Source organism: Aulonocara stuartgranti, assembly GCF_965226115.1.
Source record: "Aulonocara stuartgranti genome assembly, chromosome: 11".
In the NCBI taxonomy this organism is placed as follows: domain Eukaryota; kingdom Metazoa; phylum Chordata; class Actinopteri; order Cichliformes; family Cichlidae; genus Aulonocara; species Aulonocara stuartgranti.
Genome location: NC_138947.1, coordinates 22,718,788 through 22,741,985, shown reverse-complemented (window position 1 = coordinate 22,741,985; position 23,198 = coordinate 22,718,788). Strand labels below are relative to the sequence as shown.

Sequence of the window (23,198 nt, the reverse complement as noted above, 5' to 3'; positions counted from 1 at the left end):
CATGAAATCCTTTGTTACAGCTGGCAATACATGAAACAGAAGTATTAATGTGATACTTCAAATAAGACAACGGTCAAATAAAAAAACAACAACAAATAAACTTTAAATCGTTTTGTGGCAGCCTTTGACTAGTTTATTATAATTAGAATTTATTAAATTTAATAATTTATTAAAAATACAATATATTAGTATTTAACTAATTTCAGCATTTTGACGTACCATAGTTTGTTTCGCAAAACAAACTTACAGAGTAAGTCGACCTGTTATTTTATGTATTTTATTGAATTCTTCTCCAGAAACAAGCTTCCATACATTTAGTTCCTTTATTTACTTCCCATACTTGTCTCTCCCTGGCGGATACTGGCTTTTATATGTAATGCAAAGGGATCGCTCGTGGCCTCAGTATTTATTAATCCTCTTTGTGTGTTTCAATGACCTTTTTCTACAGCCACGGGTGTGTTTGATGGAAAGGTTCTCAGTCGGAGTGATCACCTCAATCATGGACGATCTTCGGCGCTCTGCGCTGCCGCCGCGGTGCATTATGGTCCAGAGAGCCCGTGCTCTTCTGTCCTCCTGTCATCACGTTAAGCCGGGGAGCTGTGTTTTCAGGTTGAAACACAGCCGCACATGTAGACTCGGGACACTTTACAGGCATCGGCAGGTGACCTGTCTGTGATACTCGTGTCTGCGTTTACTGTCACGTTAAAACTTGTCGGCTGTTGTGAGTGAAGCATGTTTGTTATACTGCAGCAGCTAAGATAGTTAGCATAACAAACAGCCGCGAGACAAAGTTGAAGAAAGTTATAAAAGCAGGTGAAAGCGAGGCAATGTGCGCGTGAGAGATACTTATGTGTACTGTGAAGTTACTGTAACGTATGTAACGGAAGTTTTCACTCTTGTTGTACCTGTGGGTCAGGACTGTCTCGTCTAACACATAGCGTGGCAAACATCTGGAGGGCACCGAGGCACCACTAATGAGAGGATTGTAAACACTTGGTGCTTGCAGCTTTCTTTGCTTATGGAAGTTAAAGCGTGTCTTAATTTCATCCTCCTCCCTTCCCTGCTGCTGTGCCTGGTATAATCCCTTGCCTGTGGTGAACATCAGCTCTCCAGCGCCAGTATGGCGGTCTGCGTAAAGGCTTTGTGTTGCGTTGGTGTGGAGATCAAAATGCACAAGTTGCTGCTGGCCGGCTGTGCGAACTTTCATCCAAAGTGGTTTTTAAACTCTCTTGGTCCTTTTTCCTCAAGACTTGGTGGGACAAGAACCCTCAGCTATTATAGCAGAGCTGCAGAGTTCTGTCCAACGGGACACTCTGTGCCACAGGGAAATGTAAGACTGGGCTCATTCAGCAGGAACTACAGTGATGTCTGCTTGAATTCACTGGTCAGTCAAGCACTGCCTTTATCCACATGTCAGACCAGAAGACCTCAGTGTGCTGCAGTGAGAACTGAGAGAAACCTGCTGCAGAGAGGCGTAGTGTGGCCTGGTAAGATGATGTAGTTAATTTGGCTCATACTAACCACAGTATACAAGTATTCCACGTGACCTATAGTTGTCTTTACAGTCATGGTAAAAATAGTCTCTTTCAATTCTAAGGTTTTATCTATTACAGCATGTAAAAAAAAGAGACTAATTACACCTTTACTGCTTTCATATGAGTTAGGAGGGTAATGAGCAGCCAGCTGCTGCTAATCAAATGTATTTGATTAGCTAATCATCAGCAAGCGTGAGCATCCCTATAAAAGCAGACGTTATGGTAGTTTGCTGGTTTGGAGCATTTAGATGCATATTAACACAGTGCCAAGAAGAAAACACATTAGCACTGATCTTAGAGAAGCAACTGTTGCTGCCCATCATGGGATGTAGTGAGTTTTTCACAGGAATACATAGTCTCCCTTTAAATTTTTCTTTTCCACTTGACTGCATTTTAAGTTAGAATAATGAAGAATTGTATGCTAAGGTTTGTAATTCTAAACTTTATTATCCCGACCCAAAGCTCTGTACATACAGGTGAGAACCAAGCTATTGTCTTTCTGCTGTAGTCCAAGGTACTGCTCAACGTTACATGTCAAATACTTTCCTGCACACATGGTTTAACTTGGTCTTTTCTTTGAACAGTGTCCTTTATCTGCAGAAGAGTCTCAGACGCCCCTCCTTCCACTGTAGCTCCGGCATTTGTAGTGGTAAGAGAGAAATTGATTTAAGCAGTCATTAATTAATAGTTGCTAATACTACTTGAAAGGTTTTGGGATGTGGTTTGTCACTTTGTCTTGCTGCAATAAACAATATCTTATTATTTTGTTTACAAAACCTGTAGATTTCATTCACACGTTTATAATTTAACATACATCCTCCCCATCTTTACCTTAGAAACACTCAGCACCTGTGAGGTTACTGACCTGTCATCAGCTTACACCATTATTTATTTATTTATTTATTTGTTTATTATTTTGGTGCTGGCATCAAAAATAAGGTTTTGTTACAAAAAACAAAAAAACCCAACAGTAACAAACAAACTTGTCATTTGATCAGCCGTGTGTGTGGAGATGGATAGATATTTAAAAAAACCAAATAAGCATAGCATTTGGAATGCTCAAGTAATTTATTGTTATTATTTACATTTCACACAATTGTGTTTCAACGCTGTGCAAAAATGCAGTGAAGATGTGGTTGCTTGATGTAACCAATCAGCTTCATGTTTTCTTTCTTTGACAGATGAAGTTTGACCAAGAGGGAAATGTGACGTCATTTGGTAAGTGTGAGGAAATTAACCTCATTAATGTTTACATGTTGTTGGCACTGAGACTGATGATTCTCTTATCTCTGGCATTGTGACAGAGCATAGGGATCTTTTCTTCTTTCTTTTTTTTTAACATGTCCCTGAAGTACTCTTCCGTATCCTTTTTATTATGTGTGGAACTGGACATGCACCACATTTTTGTCCATCACTGCTGTGTTTCTGTGTTACTTCCCCTGTGCAGCAGCCACTAATGGGTTGTGTTACCACCAGTGACTCACTTCTGTTATCCATGAGTAAAAATCAGTTGTATTTCAACCTCTACTTCATGTGTAGAGATTGGCCCAACTATATGTACATGTGTGCCTCTGCTCCTCCTTATTTGTTTTTCTCTTCAAGAAAAAAAGAAGACGGAGCTTTGCCAGGAGTTAAGTCTTCAAGCCAGAGACCTACGCTTCCAACACACTACCAGCCTCACTGCTAGAAATAACTGCATTATTTTACGAATGGCGGTATGTTTTATTTCTTTTTCCTTTGTCTGCCACGCTCCTCTTACACCACAGGAGGCGTAGCATGAGCCGCACCTGAGCCGAAAAACTGGAGTTTAATTTTTCAGATGTTGCTTTCAATCAAAATAAGATGATCTTTATCATGTTTTTGAAAAGTAAAAATCCTGTTATCATATATATGTTAGTCCAACCTACAATCTATCATCCTCTGGAACCATCATGGTTCATCATTTTACAGAATGAATGAATTCTGTTCTCTCAGCACATCGTATTTTATCTCCACCGTTGTCACGATGAGGTAGCCACACTTTCTGTCACACCTGATGACGAATGAGAAGGCACAGTCAGTTCAAGAACTATACTCAGAGGAGGAGATGCACACTCTGCTCATTCATCATAACCAGCAGTGATACAGAAAGTCTAGCAAACAGTTTTAACTAAAGTTAAAGTTTCACAATGTTGGCTCTGTGAAGAGTTTGTGGAAGACAAATAGAGGATACGGTGTTAAAGCAGTCTTGCTTCTCTTGTCTATAAAGTGTTCAGATGATGGTGTGTTTCTATATCTTCATTTTCTTGTAGTAATGATAGTGTCTGCAAAACATCGTACGGTATAAGAAGTAAATAAATATCCAGTCTCACGTGTTCATCTTTGCTCCCATCTCTAATGTGCTACACAAACAGGGCAGTCCTCACAGGTCGGCCCTTGGTACTGTGGCAAACACTGGCACTTTCCACAGACGCAGTTCCCCCTACCGTTGCACAGCTGCTGGTTTTTTGCCACACAGGAAGCAGTTTCCGTGCTGCAGCTGCAGTCACTACCTGTCCAGTTCGCATAACAGCGGCACATTCCACACTCGCATATCCCATTGCCTCCGCATATTCTGTCAGATTAAAAATGTAGTGTTTTAACTGTGAAGCTGTGTGATAACTTTATATCGGTATATTTTATATACAAACTCGTGGCAACTTTTTGTTTTTACCTGTTCTCGTGGTATGGACAGTCAAAGTTTGTGCACTCACAGAATTGTCCGCGTATCTTTTCTGGATTTTCCCGCTGGTTGCAGTGACACATGCCCGACACACACACACCCCGGCCGCTGCACACCGGGGCGCCAGGGCGTGAGCGACAGGAGTCTTCATTTTCTGACTCAAAGGAAGTTATGTCAGTCTGACAAAGGTTTCCAACATAAGGCTGATAGCACACACAACGCCCACACACGAGGGCCCCGTGGCTGCTGCAGGTGGGACTGTTTTCCTCTCTGTTTTCAGTGCAACTACACTGACCTGGTGAAGCAAATAGATTTTTAATGTTATTATCACACTGAAGAAAAATGAGCTGAATTATTGAACTCTCAATTTTCTAACAGTCTCATGAAGACTTGCTTTAGGTTTTCAGACTCAAATGTTTCTCGTAGCAAGTTGCTGCAGACTTACACTGCAAAGTTACCTCCAACGCCACACTCTTTGCAAAGCCTCTGGGTGTGATCTGGACAGACCAGGGTCCAGTGCTGTTCTGGTTTGAGATGTCACTCTTACTGGGACATTGTGCTGCTTCCACAGTTACCTGCAGCGCCAGAGGAACTGTTGTTCGAATAATTTGATTTTGGGGGACAAACAAGAAGGAACATTTTCTTTCTGCAAGAGACTGTGTTGGACAGGATTTCTTTTTCTGACCTGCATGAGTAAGGGGTTTCCTGTAGTTATGCTACTGAATGTGATGTTGAGACCAGCTGGCACGTTGCTGGTGTCTAGAGTCAGGTCTGTGGTAGGATGATCACTTGGCATAGAGATTGACAGAGGAAAGGACTGGCTCACACCTGGCCTCAAATGAATGGCGAGTTCCTGGGGCTGCAGGAAGATGGTTTTGGCATCTGCTATGTCTGTTCTGCAGAAGTTCAGAATCACAAGAAATAACATTGTAAGATTTTTTTTTTTAACATCATAACAAAGGCCCTTTTCTGTTCCAAAATATATTTGAATCCAATCTGAAACTTTCATATTAATAAAAACAAAAGAAAACTTTGGAAGGTTAATTTCTTTTTTTTTTTTTTTTGTATGGAACACTAAAAAACTGTCAGGTGTCCTTTAATGACTAAAGAGGTATTTAAAACAGCTTACCTGCTGTCATTCCTGATGACCTGCACACTGCTTTGAGGTTTATATATATGACCTTTATGACAGCCAGCTCTCTGCAGCCCCTTCACAGTATGACAGTGAATGTTAGAGTTGGGGGCAGTGCACCAAGCGCACTCAGGGCCGGATTGGATGCACTGATTGCAGCTGGAGTCAGATGTGGAGCATTTTTGTCCACTGGTCAAACTGAAACTCGGCATAACCAGCAGCAAGAAGAGATGGGACAGCTTCACAGCCATCGTTAGTCCTGACTGTACAAGGGTAGAAACCACAGAAGATATGTTTCAGTCTAAAATTAGAGGAAATAAAGTGTAAAGCAAACATAAGCAAGGACTGATCAGTAAGTGACTGAGACTGCAGTTACTGCAATACAAGCTTGTAGTTATGTGCTACATAAACAAATGTACACACACAGAATGCTTCATTACCTGAAGAACTAAAAGTTTTCAGCTCTGTTATGTCGTCGTGAGGTCTCTGCAGGCTGTGACATGCTGACCATTCACAGTTGTATGTTGGCGGTATCTAAGTGGGACTCAGGACCAGGGAGGCACAACTAGATCCTGATTGGTGCTCAAGTTTCAAATCTCTAACCACAAATATTTACAGTTCAGAGTCAAACAGAGCACTGACATGTTAACAGTAAAACGTTAACCGGGCGCCATGTCATGTCTCCAAAGCCTTTAAAGGAAATTCAGCCATGGAGTCTTTAACAAAAAAGCATATTTTAAACATTCACTCTTTGGATCAGAGTATGTGGATGAGGACAGACTTTTTTGCCCTCCCTGTGGAAATTTTATTATTATTTTTCAGCATTTCCCAAGGGCTGTTAAACAAAGCAAGGAAATTGCAACACAGCACACGGGAAACGTCCTAGTTTCATTTTGGTTGCTTACATTATTTTAATTTGCACAAAGAAATAAAACTATTGACATAAACCAGGATTAAAATTACTAGTCTCACTGATGCTAATAGTCAGTTGTGTCCTGTGAGTAAGTCTCACAGCCCATTTTTTCCTTAGAGAATCTCTTAAGCTCCTGCAGATTTAATGATCTTCTGCTATGGACCCTTGTCTTCAGTTCACCCCACAGATTTTCGTTAGCGTTCAAGTTGGAGCTTTTTACAAGCCAGTCAGTAATGTTCACTTTAGTCTTCTGGAGGTTGTTCTTCACCAGGAGAACGTATGTTTTGCTGGAAGACCCAGGTTTACTGGTGACTGCTTGAGGCTTTCTGTTTTTGCTTAATTCCTTCCACCTTGACGAAATTCCCAGTTCCACACACACTCTGAAGCATCCTCTGTGTGTAATACTAATAATATTGACACTAATATTTTTTTTTCTGAAATAATTTGTGTGGAGCTAGAAATAATTAATACTTAGTAAAAAGACAATTGGTTTATTTGGAAATGTTATACTGAAAATCCCTCCCTATTAAATATAACAGAAAATTTCTGTTATATTTAATAGGGAGGGTAATAATTTTGTCCTCGTCTGTTTGTTTAAGCTCTAGCCCATAACCTCCACTCGCTGTCTTTTCAGGCCTTGAAAGCCATCTTGACCCCGGAGTCTCTTATGGTCTTGGATTTTCGTGGTCTTGGACTGGAGCGCTGGTTAGTTCTGGAGCTCGCCCCCCAGCTAGCGTCACAGACGCACACTCTTCCCTTCGAGTTCAGAGCACTGGAAGCCATCCTGCAGCACAAGGTGAAACCGATCAGACCAGACAGAGTGCTTGTGTAATTAAGCGTGGTCTAACCTAGATAAAGCCTGAATGAAAGTCAAGGACACACACCTGAAGCTTTGTATTATCTGTGTCAACAGGTAAACACGCTGCAAGCCCGGTTGAATGAAGTTGAACCAGTCATATTGGATACGCTGGAATCCCTCGTAGACCCTAAAATCCTTTCTGCTGATAGAAGTAAACTACATGTACTTCTGCAGAATAGCAAGAGGTAATGAATCACTCAAGACATGTAATTGTATTTGAAGAAGTCATTAATGGCATCTGGCATATATGTAAATGGAAGTTTTCAGCCTAAAGATTTACAGTCTTGTAAGTTTTCCCTTCTCTCACGCCTGTTACAGCTTATCAGAGTTGGAGACAGACATAAAAATGTTTAAGGACTCCATGCTGAAGGTCTTGGATGAGGATGAGACGGTTGAAGAGTTCTGTCTCACAAAATGGACAGACCCAAGAGTTTTGTATGTCACACATGCACTCAGACACATGTATATGGGTGCTGAACACAGTATCTTAAAAATAGTTGGAAATCTCCAGTCAGTGGTGAAGCATGTTGAAAAAGAAAGACACGAATTTGTTGAGTTGCCAAGGATCAAAGTCTGTTTCCAGTCTGTTTTCACTCACCTGCAGATCATACGTTACAGGTTAACCTTTTTCTGTGTATGTGGGTTTTTGTTTTGTTTTTTCAAATTAAATTAATTCTGCCCAAACTGCCAGGCCCAGCTGTACTTCTATTTTTCATCCATCTATCCATTCTCTTCAACTTGTGTGCTTCTATTTTGTATATAACCTCATGTCTGTCTGCCTTTTTAGTGAAGAGAGCAGTTTGGGTATTGACCACGCTGAGGAGATGGAGCTTTTATTGGAGAATTATTATATGCAGGTAGCTGTACTTTAAATTCCCGAGTTTTAACATGATCAACAAATATTGCAATTATGCAAAAGTCTTGGTAAAGGCTGCATGCTCACACATTGTATAGGACACATTTGTCATAGATTTCATCAAGCCACGACCACTTCGTATGTTTTTATTTTTTTATTTTCATCTAAGCATTTATACCCATTTATGCTTCTGCTATGGTGATTACTTATTTCTTTGCCTCTGTTTTAGTTTAATATCCGAAGCACTGAAACACTTTACATGTTACCTGTGGCAGTTGTGATGGGCTGTCAGTAAGGTGTAGGTTGTACAATTGTTGTCATATTGACCGTGAAATACTTCACACAGGCCGAGGAACTTGGGAACAGAGCCAGAGAGCTGAAGGGTCTGATAGACGACTCTGAGAGTGTAATCTTTATCAATCTGGACAGGTACGTACAAATTGGCTATACATTATGTATACATGCACACTATAGACTGATGTTTTTGAGAAGCAACAAACTCAAAACACTGATAATGAGGCTTAACAGGCCATTATTTTTGAAGATTGAATTTGATCTTATTCAGTCCCCCCCCCCCCCCCCAAAAAAAAATGCTTTGCCATCTACAATTTAACAAGAAAAATTAAATTTACTAAAAATTGATGCATCTTTGTACTCGTGTGGAATTTTGTGAGCTAGGGGGATGTTCTAACACGTCCAGATTGCGGTTTGGTATTGTCATCCTGAAGAAGGCAAGGTCGTATTTAAAAGATTTTTATCTGAATTGCAGTAAATGTTGCTCCAAAATAAGTACAGTCATGTGAAAGGAGAGTTTTGGGCGCACGACTGGATAGTCGCCTGTCAGAATGTTCCTCTTTCACAGGACTGTAAATGTGATTCAGAAACAGTGGCGCCTTCACAAACGTGCTCGTTACTCCTGCCATGTGCAGTTACACACACACACACACACGCCTGCTGATAATAAGCTGATGGCATCCATTATTTCAAAATAGAAGTTATTTCAGAGACACTTACCATCTGTGGGATGCCTTTTTTTTTTTCTCTTTTTTTCTAATATATACCCAGTTTTGTTACTAATTAGCATTTTTTTTTTCCCCAGATGTCAGATATCGTCTAGGTTAGGAATGTGAGACTCATTTTATATCGAGGGCGACATGCAACCCACTTTGTTCTCATAAGGAAAACCAGCAAAACTACCTTTTCTGCCACAGTACAGAAGTTTCAGTACACATTTTTACAAAATAAATAAAATGAGACAAAACTGAAGTGCTATTTCAACAGTGTGTCTGAATTACAGAAATATATAACTTGGGACCCATCATCAGTGGTGGACCTTGGATTCATTGGGTGTTTCAGCCATTATCACTAGACACCCTCATCCAAGGAGGCCCTGCGAGGGTTGATCAGGAGTGTGTCACTGTTATTTCTACTTTCTTTTGTTTAGTTTTCTAAATTATTTTCTTCTATCAATTCACTGCAAAACAAAAGTAATACTTACCTCTTTAATATTTAAAGAGCCTCACTTCTTCAAAGGGATAGAAAAGGTGATAGCGAGAAGTAAGACAAAAGAGAAGAGAGCCGGAAGGGGGGCGCCTGATCTGGCATCCCACACCTCTCTGCCAGATCAGGCGTTCTCTTGTTTTGTATGATTTCTTGCAGCCACTGAGAGCACTGTGTGCTTTATTCCAGCCACCGGAACGTGATGATGCGACTGAATCTGCAGCTGACCATGGGGTCCTTCTCCCTTTCCTTATTTGGCCTAATAGGTGTGGCATTTGGAATGAATTTGACAACAGCTTTCGAAGATGTGAGACAACTTCTGATCAATACTTTTAATAGTTGTAACTAGTGCTTAATGTTTATGAACAGATATTTATGCACTGCTCTGCCTGTGTGTCTCTCCTACAGGACCCCCGCGCTTTCTGGCTGGTAACAGGTTTCATGTTCTTGGGCAGTGGGCTGATATGGAGGCGACTTTTATCATTTTTGGGACGGCATCTAGAGACTTCAGTACCCCCACGAGTAATGCAAACGCATACACAGACACTGTGCCTTGTTATGTGTTCCTGTAAAGTCCAGTCTGCGTAACACTATGCACACCTTTCCCTGGACTGATCCAGAGAAATGCATCCGTAAAAATAATTTCTTCTCTCTGTGATGCAGATCCCTCCAATTTGGAAGAGGAATATGAGACCATCAGACATCAAGGCTGGGGTCAGATGAAGTTCTACCTCGCAGATGATGGTTGTCTCGCAGCGCTCTTGGTCCTCTTTAACTTGATGCAAAGACTTCTGCTAGAATTTTTATTTTTAACACACCTCATTGTTTTACTGTCCCATGGCCACAGCAGAGGTTGAGATTACGCTCACATCTCTGGAGACTATAGTGCAGTGGTTCTCAAACTGTGGGGCGGGCCCCACTGGTATGGCATGGACAACCACGTAACACACATGAAGTTATATGATGTGAATATGATTTTTATTATTATTATTATTATTATTTTAGGGAAAAAATTGTAGCGAATTTTGAGGTGTGGACGATATCCATCTTGCATGAAGATCTGCTTTTGGTTTGGGGCATGTCAGAAGAAACTCTGCTCCAGTGTGTGCGTGTCACTGTTTCCCTTCATTTGACTGACGGTCATTTTTCATTTCTGCTTTTTATCTTTTTGTTTTCTTTCCTTTCAACGTCCAGTGCAGATAAAACTTTGAGTTTTCTTAGTGTTGCAGAGCCAGGAACAGCAGGACAAAGCCCGTCCTGTGCTTGCTGTGGGTGCAACTGTAACGTAATCAGCGGCTGCTAGTGCTCTGGTCAGGACTAGCTTCACTGCTATTAGCAGGTTTCTTTGCACTTACAGTAATGAGCACAGCGTTGTTGCCGGGTCCAGTGACGTCTTCACCTGTTTGCTCTGCTGCACTCTTTGAAGCAGGAACCGCCACCCCACACCTCGAGGAAGTGGTGGGGAAATACTGCACATCTCCATATATGTGTATTTAAAAAAAAAAAAAAAAAAAAAAGCCAGGTCATATAATAATCATCTCATTGTGGAGTTGTGCTTTCTTTCATTTCACTGGTGAAGAACAAAGAAAAAAAAACTTTATATCACTGTGGAAGCAGTAAACCTGTGCCTCTGTCCCTCTGTACTCTGTATGTTCTGCCTTTATTAAACCGGAGGAAGTACACTGTGCAGCTTTGTGGCATGGTGTTTGTGTCAACATGAGCGACAGGCACTTGCTCAAAAATGTCATTGTTTTTCTTATAAATGCAGAGTTTAGAGTGACTTTAAAGATGTTTTCAGCTTTTACCAAAGGGAAGCTTTATCATTTATAAACTTAATCAAGTATTATAAAAAATAATTATAAATTGGTTGATGAAAGGTTTGGTGTATCTGCATGATGTCAACTGAAGCCATAGATTAGGTCTTGCATTAGTGGTTCCCAGGCCAAAGGTCAGGATACCAACATAGGGTCACCAATTAAATCAGATGAGTTTTCAGGTTATTAACGAATTGGGGAGGTTATAATAACAGCTTATGAGTTCACCCATAAGATAATGCTTTTATTTATTACATGATTTATTTCTTTTTGGTTGAGTGTGTCAGCTTGACTACTGTGTGTTTTAACTCTATTTTCTGTTCTGAAATATATTATTTTCAGGGAACGTTGAATTACGTGGCTCCACTTTTCTTTTGTGACATTGACCTGCAAAAATGTCTCAGTGAAACAAAAAATTCACACAAATGGATATAAATAACAAAGTAGAAAACATCAGTTTCTTTAAAGCTGAGCGCATGTAATGACAGATTTTTCAGATTTCTGATGAGCAATACTTGGGAAGATGTTTTATTAATGTGGACTGTTAGGCTATAAGACTAATATCCTTGGTTTGCTGTGTCAAATTAAGAACTGTTATGGCTGGATAATGTTTTTTATTATTAATATTAATTGAGGTACCTCACATGGAGTCAAAATATCCTTCTCACTGCCTAAGTGGTTTCAAGGTTTGGAAACTACACTAGGCTTCATGTTTTGTAAATATGAGTTGGTTTGAAAGGGAGTAAAGCATTTGACAGTAACGGCCATTTAAACTGCTTGGTTGTCATTACAGCCTTTCTCCACCAGAGGGAGTCATGAACCACACCGTGTGTCACAACAAGCTTGTCCTTCAATAAAAATCAATGGAATCATAAAGTTTTTATTGAAATCTATGTTTTTGGAAATTATTCCGTCTGATCTATGTGCTAATTTCTCCGATGTCTCAAAGGGAAACTTATTTTTGTTGTAAAATTTATGTGTGTATATTCCAACACACAAAAGATGGTTTAGTCTCAAATCAATCCATACTGTGATGATTGCTCCTAATCTCCTGAGACCCAGAAGAATAAATGTTTCATAGTTGGTTGGTTTGTTTGTTTTTAGATAATTTAAGTATAGTAGTTGAAATAAATGTTTAGAAGATTTTTTTTGGAAAATTATTTATTTTTTATCTTAGTATGATGAAATGATATTGTTTCCTTTTTTTTTTTATTAAACTCCATTCTGCACTCCTAATACTCACCTAAACATGGGTTGTTGGGTCATGCTCCCCATGGCAGTAACAGTGATCATGGATGGTGTGACAGAGCACTGGGTGTGGCAGATAGGATTTTACTCATACTGCTGTCAGGAGGTGAGGTGGAAGAGGGCCAGATTTTGGAGCAAGAAGGTGAAAGCTTAGAGGAGTCCGAGCAGGGACAAATATAGAAATGTTGTTAAAGCTAGGGCTCTGAAGTTGTGGCATTTGGTTTCTCGGCTGCCATTTAAAACACCGGCCTGTGAGGGCAATAATCTTTTGGCACCCCTGTTGCATTCTGTTTAACAGTGGTCTCACCTTCCAGAGAGCTTCATTCTTTCCCCTTTAACGATTAAGATAATCCGTTACTTTGATGGACTCCCTAATATCTGAAAAATGTGCCTTGACTTACTGAACTGACTGTAACAAGGAACCAGCAAGTTCAGGTCCTAGGATATCTGAGTCATGCCATGAAATGGATGTTTTCAGATGAGCACGTCCCTCTGGTTTGTGTGCTCTGACATGTTTTTCAGAAACCTGGTTACCTATTTACACTTTGATGTAATCATAGGGCCTCCTGTCCTGGTGGTTGTTAGCAGCGTTGTCCTGTTTTCATTTTTCATTCTAATGAGACAGGAGAGGTACAGGTTAATGCACCTTTAGCTTATACATCATTAATTATATAAATCAGCAGAGAAAAGAAGGAATCAAACTTTTTTCTGTTTGTGTTTGATTTGTTTAAACATTAAGCAATACTTCTGATAACAAACCTGCTGTTGTGTCCCCCTTTGAGCTTTTACCTTCCTGTCTGACCTCCCTCCACTTCATTTCATGACAGCTCTAATCAAACCACAATTTTGAGTAAAACCCTGTCTTCTGTCTCCTGAAATAGGCTGAAAATGTGCGGCATTAAAATTTTGTTTTGGAAGGAGTAAAAGTTAAAAACCTCTTTTTTTTTTTAGCAATAGAATCATAATAGCTACAAAAAAAACAAAACAAAAGCTTATCACCATATTTTATAGCCACAAGGGAGGGGAGTCCATTTTGAAAAGAAATGTTTGCCCAGCCCCCGCAAATATGGCATCAATAGAACAGTAGGATTCATGTGAATTACATAGAGATAAATGGCCTTTGCCTCAGACTCAAGTCCTCCAAAAAAGGGCAAAATGAATTGCTGGATTTAAAAAAGCGTATATCCACACTAAAAATGTAAATAAGAAAAAGCCGCTCGTTCCGCCTATTATTAATTAACCTCGGTGTAAGGCAGTTGAGCTAATGTCGTCACCTTGTCAACGGTTCCGGCTCGTGTGTGCGTCTCCACTACCGTCGTCAAGGACCGGCGTGCTGACGTCACCGCAGAGAGCCACGCTTCACGACCAGGCTAAACAACTTTTTCAGACGAAGTCCTTCTCACAACGAGTCCGGGACACACTCGGGAACTTTACTGAGATTTAACGAAGTGGCTCGACAGCGACAGCGCTACAACAAATTATACGTACTACTGAACACCGAAGAGCGAGTTGACCGTTTTCACTGTACCAACATATAATTTCTCGTTTTCAACTAGCGTGTTTTTTTTTTAAATTGTTTTGGAAGTTAAAATGGGGAATCTGTGGTGGTTGTTCCTCGTCGGGCTGGCAACTGGGCCAATCAGTGGAAAAGTAAGTGGCTTTTCTTAAATGTTTTTTAATTCAAACATGTTCCAGTTGACGTATTAGTGGAAAAATACATATTAATTATCTTTAATATGTAAAATAACCGAGAAGGCTAAAACTTTAAGATATTTTTGAAAACGACAGCCCTGGGTAACGTTTGTTATGTTCATGTGGACTGTTTGAGTTCTACCCCATAGAGTTTACACATAAAATAAAAATATTACTCTTAATGTTATATCCTCAGTTTTTTGTCTGTGTTTATTATTATTATTATTATTATTATTATTATTATTATTATTATTATTATTATGTATTTACGTTAAATGTACCTTTAAAGTGAACAGCACGAATTCGTCTTTTTAAAACATAAATAAATGTTACCTCCGGATCTATAAGCTGGGTGATTTTTGACCTCAGCAGCCTTTTCAAACCGAGGCCAAGCGTCCAGTTGGTGTCAAGTTCACACAGGGCCAAAGTCTGTTCATCATTTAGCTCACAGCTTTGACATTTAAACCAGACCTGGCCTGAATTTCTCACCCACACGTTTTATAATGTTATACTGCAAATTCAAATTCTAAACCAGGAAATCATTCATATTTAACCAAGGTGGTTTAAGGAAAAAAAAAAGAGTATTTCAAAATCCTCCTCCTTTACCCCTTCCATTGTTTCTCTATGTGCGGCTGCTTTATAGCTGGAAAACACCTGGGGATGACAGGCTGAAGCAGAGCTTTGTTCATCGTCACAAAGTATGAAAAATATCCAGGCTGGTGATTTATTGACTGTAAGAAATCTCTAATGAGAGCCAGGGAGCCTCACCACCTCTGCAGAAATGCAGTTTGTTTAAGATTTATGGACTGTATATTGTGAAAGGAGACGGAACTGAAACACGATACTGCTTCTGGTGTATATTTGTAGCAGAGGAAAGAGACATGCAATCCCTTAGTAGGACTCAGGGAGTTGTGGATATGGTGAAAATGAATACAGCTTGGCATTCCTGTCCTGCTTTAAGGCCCCACAGGTTGTAATCTCTGAATATAATAGCTTGTAAACAGGTGTGGCCACTCAAAAAACAAACAAACCTTTTTTCTGCTTAACTTTAATTTGTGTCATCTCATACTTTGATCCGCAGATGCTTTGATTCGTCTTCATGTCATACCACTAATACACAGACTCCAGTCTTAAATTGCTGGGTGTGATGGGCTACATCTTACATCCAAACTATCTGTGTCCCCAAGTGTAAAATGGTAAATGGCCGGGGCTCGAACCGACAACCTTCCGATTACAAGGCGAACTCCCAACTCTTGAGCCACGATCGCCCCATGAGTGTGGCTGTAGAATTACTGGTTAGTCAGTCAGTGACGTTGCTCCAATCCAAAGGATGAATGTTTAAACAGGCTTTCTTCCTTTGACAGTTTGTGATCTGGTAGTTGTGTCATTTTTCTGGATGGATGAGTAACAGCGAGTTCCACTGGTCTAGTCCAGGCAAGCACGCAGCTGCGTGGGATATGAGCAGTTTTTCATCCAAATGCTAAGAGCGAGAGGAAAAGGGTAACACCTCCTCACGGTGCTATTAATGACGATTTTCGTAGGGCTTCAAAAGCACTCCACTGAAACGCCTACATGTGAGGAAGAAAAAAAACGTTTAGAAACAAAAGAACATGAATATAAACTATGTAGTTTGACACTTGCTGCTGTGGAGAACTAAAAAGCCTGGTGGGGCGGAAGATATGTGTTCTCAGTTAATCAGCATTAGTCACAACATTGTTCTGTGTGTCAAAGGCAGTCTGTACACATGCGATTAGCTGCAAGAGGTTTTTCTTTTGATGAGTTGCTGTAGCAGTTTGTTTGACTTTCAGTGTTAGCATGCCCTTGGAGAGTTTTTATTGTATTTATTTATTTATTTTTCAGTATATATTTTTTATTTTTAACCACATATCACTGATTATCTTGACTGTTCTTTGACCACCACACAACTAATGGACAAAGCTATATTAGGTCTTTGCGTACATGGAGTGGACTGGGACCTGTAGTCTCTGGTCAGCAGTTTCAAATTACTGTAATCTGAATTAAGGACATAACAATCACATGTAAGACAGAAGTAGATATTGTGTCACATTTTGCCTGTTGGCATCACTAAAGACTGCATTACCAAACTCTGTCTGATCACTAAAGTTTTAAGAGGAATATTCATTTTCTCTTGGCATCTGATAATTTTGTCCTTACAGGCTACAGCTACTTAATGTCTGTGGACATTTTATTCATTTTATGCCTTAGTCAAACATACACCACCTTCAACACAGCACTCTGCTGCTGCTGCTGCTGCTATCCAAGTGATGACAGATCTGTTGTGTGCTTTTCGTTGTTATCTAAACTAACTCTCGATCTGACCATGCTCTCATTACTTTGCAGCTCACTGGGGATATAGCTAGCTATCAGCTAAGGAGAAACAAAAAATAAGACTTTGATGATTGTCAGCTTTAATGTTGCCCTCCACCAACACTCAGTCTGTGGAGTGATACAGCTGTTTCCAGTAAACTGTCTTCATTGTGACAAAGCACCAGGATATCAGAATGTTATATACAGAGTGGGTGTGTAAATCCTGCATGCATACGTATGCTTTCCAGATGTGTATAAATTCTAAATCACATCTTCCAGTAAACCCCAGTGTAAAACTTGTATCTGTCAAGGAGAACTGATTCAGAGTCAGCAGAAAACAAACTGCCAGTAGGTGGGAGGTCAAAGCTTAATGGCATTTAGTGAAATCAATTCTAAATTAAAAATATTTGATTGATCCGTTTAAAAAGATAATGTGTTGACTCAGCTAATCGTGTGGTTAACATCTGGATTTGGTCTGGTAAAATAAATGCCAGTGAAACACAGTACAACACTTTGATCTAATACTTTTTTGTATGACTATCAAGTCAATGTTATTTATGTAGCTAATTTTAATACAACCGACGTTGACCCAGAGTGCTTTACAGGCACACTCATCTGCAATCCAAGAAGCCAGTTACAACACACAGAACTCACATAAACAGCATAGTAAACATAACGATTAAAAAGAAGTCAGAAAATAAGAATAAAATCAGAACTAAACTCTAACAATAGTTAAAACAGCTATATAAAAGAACTTGTCCAATCTGTGATGGACCTCAGACTTGACTGTTAGCAGTTAAAAAAGGTACGTCTTTAGAGGTCTTTTAAAATAGTTGGACAGATTTTGCATACATCTACCATAAGTTTGCTGATGTCTGATTATAGCCTTATAACCTGATAATTCTCAAGCTAGGCATAGAGTATATTTCTCATTGTGTATGTGACACAGACAGTCACAGCTTTTGCTTTTCTAATCTCTGGCTGAAGTCGGTGAGAACGCCAGCACCTCTTCTGCTATTTTAGTCACCCTTGGGTTTACGTGTTATTAATGCTTCACATGAATACACCAGTATCTTGGTGACATGTTGCAGAATGACCTTAAATGTTAGGTGTACAGTTGCAGATCAGATAGATTTTATATCTGTATCCCTTCTGTGGGCTGCTTGCATTATTGCATACTGATAAAAAGGTTTGTTAGCAAAAGAAAAATGGTGTTAACTTGAAAAGAACTGTTGCTTTGACAACATATTTTGTGAATTTTTATTGGAGTAAAACCTTTTTCTGGAGCAGGTATCTTATGAGAAGTACACTAAACTGTGCTTCCTTTCCTTTCTCCCTATTTTCACCCTCTCTCAGCACCTGTGTTAGTGGAAGCGTAGTATACATACCAGACATATTTCAGGTCTCAATGGGCCATATTCATCCATGTCTCTGTGTGTGAGTGTCTCTCCCTCTCTTAACACCAGCATATGTTTGAGCTTCTTTTTCTTTGGCTCTTTATCGATTTCAGCACAGTTAGTGTCTTTCTTTGATTCATGTGATCTCCGGTTGTGTTTGAGCCACTCGTCTCATTACCTTCTGTCTGCCTAGGCCTTAGATCAAGGGAAAAGAAGGTCACTGGTTTTCATCACACTCCTCTGTGTAGCATTCGGGTTGGCGGAAGGATTTCACGAGGTGCAATCTAATATGTGAAGCGGCCCTTTCCATGTGTGCGTCTACTTGCTTGCTCTCTGTGTTGTCTTTGAAGCTGCTTTATCTCATCCCTCCTCCTTTCAAAGACACTTAGTTCTCTGCTGCGTGGTTCTGCAAAGTATCACAAATTACTGCCACAGCATGTGAAATGATCAAGAAAACAGCCTATATCTACTGCACATACTATAGTATGGATGTAATACTCTCAGACAGCAGCATGCACTGCTGCATATTTGGCCAGCATACATCATTGGTTGTGAGAGGTATTGTCTTACTCCAGAACTGTAGCGAGATCCACATGTTGTCAATTAGTGAAAGGAATTCTGTGTGAATCTATGTGTGCGTTTCTCTCCTACTTAAATAAAATTGCATGTTTTTATCCCCCCTTCTTTTTGGCAGCTCTTTGTCTTCTCCCAGTCATTTAGCCCAAGTGATGACTTATACATAGAGGGCCGAACATCTGGTGACCTCCCTATAGACGATGAAGATGGTGATGATGGTGGGTCAGGCTCTGGATCTGGAGATTATGGTAAGGATATGTATGCATATCTATCTATCTATGTGTGTGTGTGTGTGTGTGTGTGTGTGTGTGTGTGTGTGTGTGTGTGTGTGTGTGTAATATATCTATATGTATATTTTCCCTGTATTGCTTATTAAATAGAAACTTCATCACAGATTATTAGACATTATTTAACTCCACTCGATCATACATGCAGGCTGGTGAGTAATACACAAGTAAGCCACAAGTGCTTGTATGTTCAGACACAGATGCACTTACAATATACCAGATGTTTGTCCTGAGGTGATACAGTGGAACCAGGTGACATTTTATTGGAAACTCACAGACTTTGAATGACTCACCTGCGTAAACTGTAGTGAGTGATGTCGTGGCACATTCAGCGTGATATAAAACTGCATTACGTTCAGGTGAATTTCAGTAAGTTATAAAACTTGCAGTAGGAACTGTTTCCACATTTGTGGCAGACTCTGCTGTAAAACCAAGTAACCTCAGATGTCAACTCGTTATCCAAGAAAAACGGTCCTATTCCTTCAGTTAATCCAATAGATTAAAAAAAAAACAACTATTCTATAATAATGAAAAGAGACATGCTCTGAAGTGTTTTGTGTTGGTGATTTCTCAGTTTCCCGTGCCCATTCAGATGCCGGGGATATGGTCCTGACGTTGCCTAGCCCCTCTAGCAAAACAGAGCAGCGTCAACCACAGCCTACAGTACACTCTCCAGACAACCCACCAACCACAGTGGCACGCAGCCATGATCCAGCAACTACAGCGAAGGAGGCTGACATTTTCCCTGATGGAGACAAGGTAAAGTATGACTGTTCCTTTTGATTCATGTCCTCATGAAGTCTGACTTATGTCCATCTTCAGGATGATTCATCGCACACACAAGGATATTTATTCTTTTAATTTCAATTGGTGATAGTGAGAGTAAATATTAAGGTTGATTAATTTTGGAGCAGAGAAACTAATTGTGATTTATTTGCTACCGCTTTAAGGTGTGAATAGTGGTAAATGGAAAGTATCTAAAGCCACATAATGTCTCAGCATTTTTTTTAAACTGTGCTAATATCCTTATAGGGGCTTGGTGTTGGCCCAACAGCTGACTGGTTTGGAAAGGATGCTAGTCCCAGCACCACCAATGTGCCTCCCAGTGGCAGTACTAGAGCTGATGGTGTAATCAATTCTGGCAAGGAGAGACGCCTGGATGTGTTAAATCCCCAATATGAAGAGCCTATCAAAAAGTCTGATGAAACTCTTACCAAAGCTGATCGAGAAGGATTATTTGGTGAGAACTCTATGGAGGTATCCTCTGAGAACCTGCTGGAGAGAAAAGAGGTGCTAGCAGGTAAGGACTAGGTTTCTACTGTCTTACCAGTTCATTACAAAATTACAGTAGTGAGTTTTCAAGAAAATTTAGACTTCTGTTGAAGAATCTGAAATGTTAAGTATAGATAACTGTTATAAAAATGTTATTTTTTAAAAATAATTTCGTATTTCTTTTTTCCGTCTCCAGCTGTGATAGTGTGCGGAGTCATTGGATTCCTCTGTGCTGTTTCCCTCTTGTCTCTCCTTGCCTACCGCATGAAGAAGAAGGATGAAGGTAGCTACGACCTGGGAGATAACAAACTTTCTGCAACTGCATATCACAAAGCACCCACCAAGGAGTTCTACGCCTGAACTGACTAATAAGAACAAAGCAGGGTGGATTTTGGCTCCTGCCTATTAAGACTCAAATGGATCTATAACCAGCTGAAGATGATTCTTCTTGATGAAGTTTGAAGTAGACACCTCTGCTCCTCTCCAGTGCTGCTTCTTTGTTCTGTCTTTTTTTTTTTTTCCTTCGCCATTCCCAACTTCATCCGCTGCCACTTTATCTTTCTACTTAATGTTCAGTGTTTGTGACAAAGGGGTCATAATAAAATAAAGTCAAACTGTTAAAATGCTTTCCTGTCATCCCATGCTAAGGAAGGAGTAAATACCCATTCAAAGTTTTAAGAATGAAATCCTGAAGTGGATCATTGTAGTGTTGGCGAGTCGTCAGTGTGAAACGGTCCGACGCTGTGCCTTTAGACCTAAGATGAACTACGCTGGACAAGAGCTGATTCTGTGTGACCCAGAAATTGATTGCTCCTTTGGATGGATGTACGCTGAACCAGCCCAGTTCAGCCTGGTACTATATTCTGTATAAGAATAGTATTAAGATGGACCTTAAAAAGTTGACACTTTTTTTTTCTGTCCTCTGAGGTCAGATTGTGTTTTTGTGTTTTGTTTTTTCTGTGTTAAAAACTGTCTGTGTTTCTTTTTACTTTCTGTATGCTTTCTTTAATTTGTTTTGGTTTTTGTGCGGGGCGGGGGAGGGGGGTTACATGAATGAACATTTTCATATGCTGCCCAGTATTGCATTGAGAGATTTTGTTACTTTGCAGGTACAAACATTTGTTGTTGTCACACAGGCACTTACAGAACTGACCAAATATAGATACGCTTTGTTGTTTGTAAAAAAAAAAAAAAATCTGTGGTAGTTTTTTTTTTATGTTTAGAGATTATATTTCTGTAAGCCATTTTTAAGCAATTTGTCTTTGACTTCATACAGTGTGGCAGCCTTAGTAAAACTCCCTCAGGCATCTTTAGAACACATGTAATATGTTCAGGACTTTTGGGGGGGTTTTGGTGACTGAGTGCTGCAAGCGTGTGGACAGGTGCGTCAAAGCTAATGACTATAATTCAGAAACCATAGAAGCGATCAAGGTTTTCTGACAACAGCCAAAGCGCATTCCTTTCTCGCTGTCCTCTGTATACAGCTATAATAGTTGGTTCAAGGTTTAAAGGCCAGTGAGAGCATTTACTGCTCTTTTACACTTTAGAGTTTATCAACTTAGCAGGGTTAGAGAGTTGTTAATTGTGTCTGTTTAACTAATCTGTTTCTTTTAAGCGTAAACGTGCTTTGTTTGACACATGTATTTCCTGATTTTCAGACTTTACCTCAAGCAACAAGAGCAGCATAGCATGTTTTATGGCTCCAATGAAGATACACAAAGCAGATAACGACAACAGGGTTCTATTCCCTTTCGACAGCACTTAAGTGTGTAGACCCTTTTCATAAACCTATTAGGAATTTGCCTTTTTATGGCTTTTTAACCAGCTACCTACTGCCTGTAATGGTTCAAAGAACACTGCTTACTGTTTGTCATAATAAAAATGAATATTTTAAAGCAAGTAGTACATTTGAATGCATTTGCAAGCTACCTATTCACTGTGCATAGAATAAACAGGAAGATGTAGTCATTAACCCACCTCGGTGACTCTTTGTTGATAACGTGACATTTGTTGAGTCTTCAGTGCCTCATGTTACATTATATCCTTTGCTTTGCAGTGCGGTTGAAGTATTAGTTTCATACTTTGAACTGTGAGCTGTACAGAACTGCAAGTTTGGAGTTAAAATCTACTATGCCAGGTAAAAGCTGCAGGTAAAAGCTATTATTTGTTGCTTTTGTTCAGCTGATCTGAAATGTAGAGCAAAGCATTTCTATCAAGTCTCAACAAACATTCTTTTACAAAGGCAGGCAAAAGTGAGAAAAAGGTTTGCAATATCAAACCTGGTCAGCAGCATGTGAAATGAGTCATATGGTCAGATGTTTTTAAAGATCTTCAGAAACAAAAGGAGAACATGTGGATGCACAAAAGGTTGTTTTTTTTTTTTATGTATACAGAAGATGGCTGTAGTAGAAAAGAAGCAGGAATAGAAAGTAGAGCCATGCACATAAGTTAATAGCATAAAAGTGGTAGTAAAGTGTGATAAAATAAATTAATATGAATCTGACATGGGTGGGGCACTTGATGTGAATATCTATGACTGGTGAGGAATGCAGAAGATCAGTGGGAGGGGAAGATGAGAAATAAAAACCACAGATTGAGATGTGCTGTGTTTCCCACAGTGTGCACACAATACACTGTTAGCACTGGGCATCATTTTAACCATAACATTGTTTGCAAAAAGGAAGGATGACTAAGAGAAGACTCATAAAAAGAAGTGCATGATTTAGCATTTGGTTTTAAATAGTTTCTAAATAGGCAGTTCCTTTTTCTTGACTTAATACCAAAAGTGAGATTGATACACTTCTTCTATACAGCTGTGTTGTTTCATTCAGTAGTGGTATTTTTCTGTGTGTAAACTTTCAATTTCTTCTTCAAAGTGTTGAACAGCAGGTCAGATGTGAACCCAAAACAGCCTGTAACACATGTTAAAGAAAGGTAGACAAAGCTTTCTCAAAAGCTTCACAGACAAATAGAGCATCTTTTTTGAAATGTCAGTTTTGGAATAATGTGCAATTGCAGGTTTGGGTACTTAAACACTGATTTATGCTGGAACATAATATTTATTGTTGTGTGTTAGTTACTCATGAAA

The 23,198-nt window shown here is 39.6% G+C and overlaps 3 protein-coding genes across 7 annotated transcripts; 2 read left to right on the top strand and 1 right to left on the bottom strand.

Annotated features, from left to right (window-relative positions):
- Positions 1-466: 466 nt before the first annotated feature.
- mrs2 (magnesium transporter MRS2) lies at positions 467-12,186 on the top strand. Of its 3 annotated transcripts, none has more exons than XM_082550794.1 (13): positions 467-661; positions 1,106-1,330; positions 1,418-1,487; positions 2,120-2,184; positions 2,717-2,753; positions 3,138-3,250; positions 6,916-7,077; positions 7,195-7,325; positions 7,459-7,575; positions 7,928-7,997; positions 8,343-8,425; positions 9,686-9,803; positions 9,905-10,153. In XM_082550794.1, exons 1-13 carry the CDS (start codon positions 500-502, stop codon positions 10,082-10,084), a joined length of 1,533 nt encoding a protein of 510 aa, XP_082406920.1. In that variant the 5' UTR covers positions 467-499; the 3' UTR covers positions 10,085-10,153. The 3 variants fall into 3 exon arrangements, with proteins under 3 accessions (XP_082406920.1, XP_082406918.1, XP_082406919.1); XM_082550793.1 differs by adding an exon at positions 10,160-12,186 and having other exon boundaries at positions 469-661; positions 1,106-1,487; positions 9,905-10,018; XM_082550792.1 differs by having other exon boundaries at positions 468-661; positions 1,106-1,487.
- Positions 3,258-6,926, bottom strand: LOC309716779 (integrin beta-2-like). Of its 2 annotated transcripts, none has more exons than XM_082550798.1 (7): positions 6,895-6,926; positions 5,809-5,966; positions 5,366-5,631; positions 4,922-5,132; positions 4,682-4,811; positions 4,228-4,531; positions 3,258-4,128 (listed from the first exon to the last, which is right to left on the bottom strand). In XM_082550798.1, exons 3-7 carry the CDS (start codon positions 5,617-5,619, stop codon positions 3,909-3,911), a joined length of 1,119 nt encoding a protein of 372 aa, XP_082406924.1. In that variant the 5' UTR covers positions 5,620-5,631; positions 5,809-5,966; positions 6,895-6,926; the 3' UTR covers positions 3,258-3,908. The 2 variants fall into 2 exon arrangements, with proteins under 2 accessions (XP_082406924.1, XP_082406925.1); XM_082550799.1 differs by lacking the exon at positions 6,895-6,926 and having other exon boundaries at positions 3,258-3,567; positions 3,887-4,128; positions 5,809-6,888.
- A 1,757-nt stretch (positions 12,187-13,943) lies between the features above and the next one.
- LOC309716780 (uncharacterized protein) lies at positions 13,944-22,005 on the top strand. Of its 2 annotated transcripts, none has more exons than XM_082550801.1 (5): positions 13,944-14,208; positions 18,670-18,799; positions 19,431-19,597; positions 19,871-20,138; positions 20,307-22,005. In XM_082550801.1, exons 1-5 carry the CDS (start codon positions 14,149-14,151, stop codon positions 20,468-20,470), a joined length of 789 nt encoding a protein of 262 aa, XP_082406927.1. In that variant the 5' UTR covers positions 13,944-14,148; the 3' UTR covers positions 20,471-22,005. The 2 variants fall into 2 exon arrangements, with proteins under 2 accessions (XP_082406927.1, XP_082406926.1); XM_082550800.1 differs by having other exon boundaries at positions 19,413-19,597.
- Positions 22,006-23,198: the final 1,193 nt, after the last annotated feature.